This window comes from Melanotaenia boesemani, chromosome 11, assembly GCF_017639745.1.
Source record: "Melanotaenia boesemani isolate fMelBoe1 chromosome 11, fMelBoe1.pri, whole genome shotgun sequence".
In the NCBI taxonomy this organism is placed as follows: domain Eukaryota; kingdom Metazoa; phylum Chordata; class Actinopteri; order Atheriniformes; family Melanotaeniidae; genus Melanotaenia; species Melanotaenia boesemani.
Window position 1 is genome coordinate 26,850,203 of NC_055692.1, and position 9,730 is coordinate 26,859,932.

At 38.0% G+C, this 9,730-nt stretch overlaps 1 protein-coding gene across 1 annotated transcript; it reads right to left on the minus strand.

The window, feature by feature from the left end:
- Nucleotides 1-1,820: 1,820 nt before the first annotated feature.
- On the minus strand, nucleotides 1,821-8,671 carry ggt1a (gamma-glutamyltransferase 1a). Its single transcript, XM_041999961.1, has 12 exons — nucleotides 8,499-8,671; nucleotides 8,293-8,423; nucleotides 8,091-8,180; nucleotides 7,504-7,696; nucleotides 5,463-5,623; nucleotides 5,141-5,290; nucleotides 4,617-4,753; nucleotides 4,246-4,433; nucleotides 3,996-4,123; nucleotides 3,745-3,857; nucleotides 3,540-3,653; nucleotides 1,821-2,082 (listed from the first exon to the last, which is right to left on the minus strand). Exons 1-12 carry the CDS (start codon nucleotides 8,669-8,671, stop codon nucleotides 1,936-1,938), a joined length of 1,725 nt encoding a protein of 574 aa, XP_041855895.1. The 3' UTR covers nucleotides 1,821-1,935.
- Between the last annotated feature and the right edge of the window lie 1,059 nt (nucleotides 8,672-9,730).

Consider the following 9,730-nt stretch of genomic DNA (forward strand, 5'->3'; position numbering starts at 1 on the left):
GCTGAGAATTTCTTCACAATACACATATTATGGCAAAATGCTGGTATTTTTGGGTTTGAGATTTCTATTCAGAGGCAATGAAGCATTGTCGTCTCCGGTTCATTCTTTTAAAAGCATATTATAAAATATATTTACAGAATGCTTGTTGAAATGAACAGAAGGTGAGATGGAGGTCAGGCTTCTTAGGGCCTCTGAATCCTCTTTAGGTTTTAAATCCTTGGGCCATAACTGAAAAGCTAAAATCTTTATTCTCTCTGGTCTAGGTTTTAGTGCTGAAACTATTTCTTGTTGGATTAGTCTCAAAATCAGTTCAATTTATCAATCTTTTAAGTCATTAATAAAAAGCATGGTAGTTTGATTTTAGAGGTGGCTCTTGGTTAACCATGCACTTGGATGTATCAGCAGGAAATTTGGTGCATTGTCTTAATTAAAATGGAATCTTATTGAGTCACTTGTTTTTCTTCCATTAAGGTAACACTTTTATTTTATAGTGAAACCAACCAGTAGTTTTTTTCTTTTCGTTTTTGTTTCTTTGTTTCATGATTTCATGTTTCATGATGAAGTTACAGACCTCCGTCTCTGCCTCCCAACTTCTGACTTCTCGGTCAAATACGCTTTGTTTGCAGCAAATCCTTGCAGCTGACGTCCTCAACAACCTCGGCTGTATTTATTTTGAATTAGCTCATGTTACCGTGTTATTGCGGCAAGACAAGATCAATCAAATCTTAAATTTTACGTTTCAAACTGACATTAAACACTAAAGAAATCAAGAGATAAAATCACTGCATCACTGTAGCTGTAGTCTGTTAAATTGTTGTCAGGTTGTTAACTTCTGGTAAAAATGTGATAAACTGTCCTACCACTGACGTCATTGCTTATTATTGATATTGTACATGGAGGGAATTTAAATTTAATCACAAGAATATGTGCTAACTCAAAATAAGGAAAGAAAGATTTCATGCCTAACATTCCAGTACAGAAACAGCTCAGTCTCTGTAGTAAAATATCTCATTTTCAAAATGTTTAATAACAAGCATGGCAACAAACATGGCATAAGAACAATGCATGTTTAGAAAAATATATCTGCAAATGTATTTTTTAGAATACACTATACATTCACTTATCCTCTACTCGATATTAAACATTAACAATTAATGTCACTGTAGAGTCACGGTAGAAAACAACACTTTGAGTTTCCTATAATAATGTCCTTTTCAGGATCAGCTTACATCAGGAGAAAGATGTAGGTAGACATTTTGGTAGAACAGGCAAACAACCTGAGATGCCCTTATTCTGATTGGTATACCTGCTTGCTCATCCAGTTTTTATTTGGTTATTTTTCACCTATTAACATGGAAACAAATCTTCCTTTTCCAGAAAAACTGTCCAAATAATTACAATATCTTTTTCTTACAAAAGAAATGAATACCACATTGACAACCTACCACTCAGATTCTCCGGAATGAAACCAACATTTCTTTGTTGGCTTAGTTGCAGGGATGTGTGGCTTGTTTTTATTAAAATCTCGGATGCTGTCATACATGAACTGAATATAATGCTAAAAGAATAAAAACTTTGGTCTTCGGATTTCTTCAAACATCATTTTCTTGACCAGTATCCATTGAGGATCTTACAAGAGTCAAACTATATTAAACCTCTTACTTCTAAACTTATTGCTGAGAAGATAAATAAATAAATAAATAAATAAATAAATAAATAAATAAAGGAGTCAGGCTGAATAATTGGGTTAGAATTAAGAGGTATAGAAATGAAGTCTATTTCCATCTTTGAATAAAAGAAAATGGAAGGGTGGCTGTGTCTCCGTAGCTTAATCATAGCTCAAGTCTTCAGTGCAGGTATTTTTTTTAAATCGTAGTTCTGTCTTTGAGGAGACTGTCTACGCTGAAGGTAGCAGAGAAGAACCTGAAGCGATGCTCAGTATCCAGCTGGATAGCCTCCTTTCCTGGGGTCGGACTCTGCACACAGACGTTCTCCCTGCCGCACCACAGCCTGGACCACAGAGTCTGGAGTCCTCAGCAGCTGTGTTACATGGTTCTTCTGGGCCAGCCCCTCCATGACACTCTGCCAAGGGACCATTGCACGTAAATATAAAAATGTAATCTTATACAGGAGCTGAAGATGTTGTACTCTAAAAATGATTTTTTTTAAAAAATGCCTAGACCTGGTCAGTGTTTCTGTTAGTCTGAGTAGCTGAGATAGTAAAATATCTTGAAGCCTTTAAAATCTTCTTTACAGGATTTTTGTCAACTCTTCCTGCAAAAAGGCTTCCTGCTCAGAGATATTCTTGGCTCATTTTGCATGGCTCTTTTGATGTCTATTCACAGATTTTTCTACTTTTTTATCATATGTGAATTTTTAGGTGTTTGTAGGTTTGCTGCTCTGTTGTAGATGCCATCCGCTTCTCATTTTCAGCCTTTTTCTAGATGATGTGATATTTGTTTTTAGAATTTGCTGGTATTTCATTGAATCTATTCATCCCATCACCAGTGAAATAGTGGAGAGGATGAGGGATTCTGGCTGCAACATAAGCTCAAATTAATCCACCCCCACACTGAACACTTAAAGGGATGATCTTTTTGTGAATCTGCAACATCTTTCCTCCATTGCAGCTAAAATCTCTGTATGCAGCTGTCTGACTTAATTATTCATTGGCAAACTCATGACCAGGAACTTCATGGTGAGTACATAGAGATGTTTGTTCAGGTGTGGCTGCAAAGTGAAACAGTGCACCACTACTGAAGAGGCTGCTAAATCCTTTTAGTTTATTTAAAGTATATAAGTTGCTTTGATTTGCCTTTCTGGTAAATATGTTAACAGCTACTACTGAAAGATTTTTGGTGCTCGAAACCTGAACTTGGCCTCCACCATTTTTTCCCCCTTCCTCTTGTTTCAGGGTGCTAGGCTGCTGCTTAGAAGAGTCCATGGTTGCTCATGGTTTGGACCATGAGCAACCATTGGACCATATTCATAAAGTTTTGAATTTGTGGACGTTTCTTGATTATGACAGCTAACACAGCACTAAAAAGCTCATAGTGACCAAAGGGGCTAACATTCTGGTGTGCCACTATTCCTGTAAAACTGAAAAAATCCCATCATCCTGTGTGTTTTAGTGCTCATTTAAACATTGAATTTTACTCTAAAGCAGTTGTTCTCACCCTTTTTTAACATTGTACCCCCTGTAGAAAAATTTTTCAGCCAAGTACCCCCTAGAACAGGAGTTTCAATTTACATTTTATTTCATATGCCCCATGCATCTGATCCCCTGTGGGTCTGATCAGTAAAATAACAGCATAAAATAATTAAATAAAGCCTCGTAGAGGTCTTGGTGTTTCTGTAAATCTCTGCAAGTCTTTCATACATTTCAGTTATTATCCAGCAAACGCTAGCCATGTCAAGTCGATTTTAATCCTAATATGAAACAAGTGGCTACCTGTACTGCAGGCAACTGGTAAAACAGAAAAAACAGAGACGGGATTGAGTGAGTTGTTTATCACCCTACATCTTTTCGTGTGACCTACCTTTTCAAAGCCCTGCTCGACCACTGTCATGTTTGGGTTAAGCTGATTGTGAACTCGTGGCTCCGTCACAGCTTTCTTTAGGTCATAGTTGAAGAACAATGAGTTCAGGATAACCTGTTTTTAGCCAGAAAATATAGCATAAGTATTTCATGCTTAACTGTTGGAATCTACAGGATGGAGATATGGGGAAATAAGTCAGACTTACTAAGGCTGTGGCTGTTGTGATTTTTGTGCCTCCAGATGCTCCTACAACCATTTTAACTCTGTTTTCTTTGTCAAATATGATTGTAGGACACATGGAAGAGAGGGGCCTCTTGCCTGGAACAAACAGAAGATGGATATGACTGGACATTAGTTAACTTCTTGCTTTGCCATTTAAGGGTCAAATGAGGTGTTTTTATAGCTTAAAGCTACCAAATTAGTAAAGTTTAGTGTCATGATTCAGTATGGCCACACCTGGTTGGATAAAGTTGTTGGGTGAAGGTGGAATTCCAAATCCATTGGTCATGTATGGAGAGCTGAAATCATCCATTTCATCATTAAAAATTATTCCAGTGGATCGAGACATGACTTTTGACCCAAAGCTGTGAAAATAAAATGCTTGTTTTTAATCTGCACGCTGTATCCTGTTTTGAGTTCAAGTTGGAATTTTATAATCCATGTCCTAAAAAACAAAGTGAAAATTGTCATCAAAATGGAATCTTACTATAGATTTATGGTGCTGGTGGCAGCCACTGCACTTCCATCCTCGGCTATGACTGACAGGTGAGCTGTCCCGTGGTTGTCTGGGACAAAATAATCAGGCTCATAGTAGGTGTCTGGATGGGTGGTGTCATCTGTAATTTTACTCCTTATGCTATCAGCAAAGTAGTCTGAGGTCATGTTCTGGATTAGCTGAGGGGAAGCAAAACAAGTTAGTTGAAGAAAGAAAAACAGAAAACACTAACTCATTGTGAATAGATGCCTTTGAGCAAGGCATTTCTACCCAGATATCCCCTATGGTAACTAAAGGGAGACAGATGTGATAATTTTGAGTGGGGCGGAAAGTGCCTTAAAAATGAAAGAAAAAACACCTACGTCAGTAATATTGAGATACCGCGGGTCTCCCAGTCTGCTTCTCTTGGCGTAAGCAAAACGAAAAGCCTCTACGATGCGGTGGTATGTCAGAGTTTTTTCCTCAGATGTAGACACACTTGTATCTGTGAAGTTGTACCCTGCAAAATATCCACAGGAAGTTTATTTCTGAAGTAAATTAGAACTCTCATTCTGCTTAATTATCAAGTCTTTTCTAACACCTCTGTAAACTGTTAAATACCAGCACAAATTCCTTAAAGGTAATGTTAAAATGTTACTACTTTTAAAGAGGTTTATACTCTATAAACACATCAGTTTTATCCCTTATTTCAAATTAATACAGCCACTTTATATTTGAAGCATGACTAGACTCTTCTGCCAAAGCAGATGGAGTGATGCATGTGAATTAACTTTGGCAAACTGAAGCATTTCCTGCTTCCAAGTGAAGTGAGATCCCAGGAACAACCTGGGAAACCTGACATCCTTTCTTCTGCATGGCTGCACAAGCACTTGGCCAGGCTGCTTACCATCCACTATATTGAGTATGAGTGCCAGCACAGGGCCGCTGGAGGGGGCGTCTGGGACGTGTATGGTGTATTCCCCAACGTTCAGCTTCAGAGGGTTCTCATTCAGCACAGGCTGGTACTCCAACAAATCATCAGTGGTGATAATGCCACCTTAAACATAAACATGGGCACCATGATGAATATAAAATAAGAATCGGTTTTCACATCATGCATTGCTATTCGCTGGGGTGTTTCTACATAGTTTGCAACTTGCAGCTTGATTATAAGTCTATTTATGATTTATTAATTCCTGTATAGTAGGGACAAGGATACAATACAACACCTGCTGCTTGGATGTCCTCAACGATGCTCTGTGCCATTGTCCCATTATAAAAAACATCAGGCCCCTCTTCTGCTATCCTCTGGTATGTCTCAGCCAGCTTTGGGAATCTAACAATGTCATTTTCTTTCAGGATATTCTTTTGCGAGTCACAAAACACCTCACTGAAAGATGAAAAAAAAAAGAAGAAGAAGAACAAACATGAAACTGCAAAAGTGTCGTAGTTGTTAGAAAATTAAGAAAACGGTACGAGTCAAACGTCTGAACGTCAAACTTGTGCCAAATGTAGCGGATGTGATAAAACAAAATAAAAACAGTGAGTTAATAGCAGTGCTTCCATTTTTAAGACTGAGATGAGAATTTTGAAATGACACAAAGGCCACGTCAAGCGAGCTGTCTTTTACAAGATGCTAAATTAACAATGCAAAGGGAAGATGGGGCAGCTACCCAATGAACATGAGAAATGAAGACAGTCAGTTAAAGTAAGCTATCATTACAAACACGTCTCCAAAACAGTTGGGAAATTGTGTAACTAAAAACTGAATGCATCATTTGTAATTTGTAAATTCATTAGTCATCTGTACCTCATTATTTACATATAACATATCACATGTTTATGCTTAAAAATATATTTTTTGCTAGAAATATGTAAAATAAATTGTCATGGGAGCAACAAAAGATGGAAAAGAAAAAAATGGGCTGGGATTCATCACACTACCAAAGACAAAGAACAGTTCAATAGAGGCAGAGTTTAAGATTTTCATCATCTTTAATACTCAGATACCTGTGTGCATGAAGACAAAAGCCAACATTTGCTATGATCATCTTCACTTCACATAGCATTTTATAAAAATATACATGATTGTAATGGAATACACTGCATGATTGTTTTTTTGCATTAAAGAACTCCTCTGAAAACCATTTAGGGTTTACATTGTTCATTGCTGCATCCACAAATGTAAATGTAAATGTTTAGGAGCAGCACACATCCAGATGGCTGATTTCAGGCAAAGCATTATTTATATTTCATCAAGGTAATGCTATGTTTCACTGCAGTATGGTTCCATGAAACAAAACTGTGTATGCTAAACTGACCTGCCTGCATCCAGACATGTAATCCACTGAAAGCTTTTGACCCATTATGGTATTAAAAAAGACAATGGAGCTCGTTTACTGATGAGTAACTATCAAGATGGAAAAGTAAAAACACTTTCCTTTTGAGAATGACATCCATTTGTCTCTTTAGTCACAGAGTGTTAAAGGAAGAGATGATGCTCCACAGTGGTCCATTTCCCTGCCCTATCCTTTTATTTAACATGTTGCAGGATTCAACTTTAAAATGAGCATACATTTGAACTGACTCACCACATAATATTCACCTCACCTTACAATTTTTCATCCTCAGCTATGACTGACAGGTACACAACACAAGTTCTTATTGTAAACATTTAATATGATGTCATCTTTCAGCATCATCACGAGTTTTAAATTTTTGGCAAATATAACATATAATAATGGAAAATCACTGGGTCCTAGATTAACCTTTTTAATGTTAAAAAATAAAAAAGGTAAACTACCCTTATAATAAAAGTAATTATTTTAAGGTTTGATATTCTATGTTTAATTTATAAGAAATTCAACTGTAAATTTGCTTTTATAAGCATTTATGTGTTAAACTATTTGCTGGAATCAGGAGAAACGTCAGGATGATATGTTGCACAAAGATGGCAGAAGAGGACATTTATCTTTCTCTGGCCACAGAGTCTACTGTAATTATGAGGCTTTCAGTGTTAAAGGTACTGATCTGTGGATTTTTTTTTTTTTTACTCTCAGTTTTTAGGATACTGTTCCTGGCTTAATGCTGGGTAAAGCTAATTATACTCCCCACAGCATAATTTCTGATACATTAAAATAAATAATCCCATTTAAAATTTGTGGTGACAATATTTCTATTAATACCAAACTATTGCTCAAATTTAGCATGGCAAATTATTTGATAAATAGTTGTTTTGCATTCAGGTAGAAGAAACAGAATCAGCCTCACCACATGTTGGAGTCTCCTTGAATGGAATCTTTGCTCTTGAAGATGGCGTGAGCCAAGGCTTTTCCTATGGGAAAACCATCACGGGCCAAAGCAATGCTGGGCTCAAACAGCTCTTTCCAAGGAAGCCTGCCATGTCTTTTGTGTGCCATCTCGTAACCTCGGATCTCTCCTGGAATGGCAATGGACAATCCACCTGTCATACAGAAACAACAGCACCATTATTTTAGATTTTACTGGCTCTTTCTCTCGCTACACTGTCTGAGTGAAGGATCACCACACTAAGAAATGTGAAGACATTGTGAGACATCTATAAATATCACTTTATGCACTTGTGGTTGAAATTTATTTTTAGCTACACACAAATGGGACAAAATAGACAGGTTGTTAGGGAACAGAGAAAAGATACTTAAGTATTTGGATAGAGAGCTTTGAGATAAGGATATCTATCCACCCTAAGTCCCTCCCTAGCACTGATTATTATTTTCATGTTAAACCTGGAACAGACTAACAGATTGCAATAAAGTCAGATGTTTGTGAAGGAAAGCTGTGCCTGGCAGACACTCTGACAGCTTACAACCAATTACAACCTGTTCGAGAAAGCTTGGTGTTGTTGCCAAACATGTCCTCAGTGGCATTCATGGGTGCTGTCTCCCTCGCATCAATAGTTTCAACCCTCCCTGTTGAGCAGAAGTTAGAATTAATTGATTAGTTTTTGTTGTTTTTTGTTTGTTTTGTTTTGTTTTCTTATTTGACTTTGTTGTGAATTTTTACCAGAAACGGCACACTCACCTGTGGAAGCATTATAGATGACAAAGAAGAGCCCTCCCCCAATGCCCATGCTGTGAGCGTTCAAAAGGCCTACACATAGCAAGGCAGCAATGGAAGCATCCACGGCTGAGCCGTTTCTCTTCAAAATGTCTCTGGAAACACAAGAACTCACTTAACAGCCAGGAAACACACCTTCAGAGCAAAACGTTTACTGTATGTCTTTTTACCTGCCCACTTCTGAACACTTCCCAGCATCAGCAGCCACAGCAGCCTTTGAGTAGAAGTGATCTGTAGGGGGTGGTGTGTTTTTTCTCCCCAGGCCCATAAACACCCCGAGGAACAGACTCACTGCAGCCACCAGAAGGACCACCAGACCAGCAATCAGGGACTTCCCAACCATTTTCCTGCCCCAGGAAAAATCAACACACCTAGTAATCAGATGGGATCCTTCAGATGAGATGCAAGAGCCACCTGGCCTTTTTAAAAATGGCAACCACTTAACCAAACTCTGTTTTTGTTCATCATATTCTTACAATAAAGTTCACATACCTTCTGTTTGCTGTTTTTCAAAGATTGTTGGAAAATGTCGGACAAAACAGAAGACAAACTGAAGGAGCTGACCAGTCAGCTGACTCTCAGACAGCATTAGCAGTAATGGCAAGGTGTTAAATATGACTAACTTAAGCCACTGGTGATGCAGGTTGGGCCATCCTCGGTTTTCAGGTGTGACTTCATTCAGCGTCATACCTGAGCAGTGGGGTTTCTCTTGTTTGTTGTTGTTGTTTTATAATAACAAGCATGTGCTTTTTTATTAGGGGAAGAGAATAGGTGTGTTAATAAAGAGGAAAAAGAGAATGATGGGGTTGGAGGATAATCATCATTAATGTTTTCTTCTGTTTTCTTCTTTTAACTATAAAACTGAAAGTTAAAATCCTCACAAATATCTGAATTTGTTGTGGTACAGTTTTTCATTTTTTGACATCCGTTTTCAGTGATGGATGCCCCTGTTGTATGTCTTTGGAGTTAAACATTTAAATTTGTCCTCTAGTCTTCTATAATCTTTCTTTTCACTCTGATCAATCTTCCAGGCTTGCTAAAGTGAAGGTGAGAGTAATCTGTTTACAGATGCAAGCAGCATTCAGCTCTGACTCTGGGCTTTGTGTGATTGACTCGGCCAGCAACATTGCCATGCTCAGTAACCATGTCACAGTCTGTTTTTGGCTTATTCTGAAGGCATCCTCGGGCCGTTAGAGATGCCTGAGCCTTCACTGATGACTACGGGTCCAAGCTTCCAGTAACGGTGACTTTTAAAACAGCAAATGTCTCTTTGTTGTACCTCCACTAATCCAGCGTGCACCCCTGTTGCTGGGCCACTCTGATAAACCTCTGTCAAAGGAGGTCTGCTGTTCCTCCTGCAGAAATGATAGGGTCTAAATCTAATCACTACTATGGTGTTTTG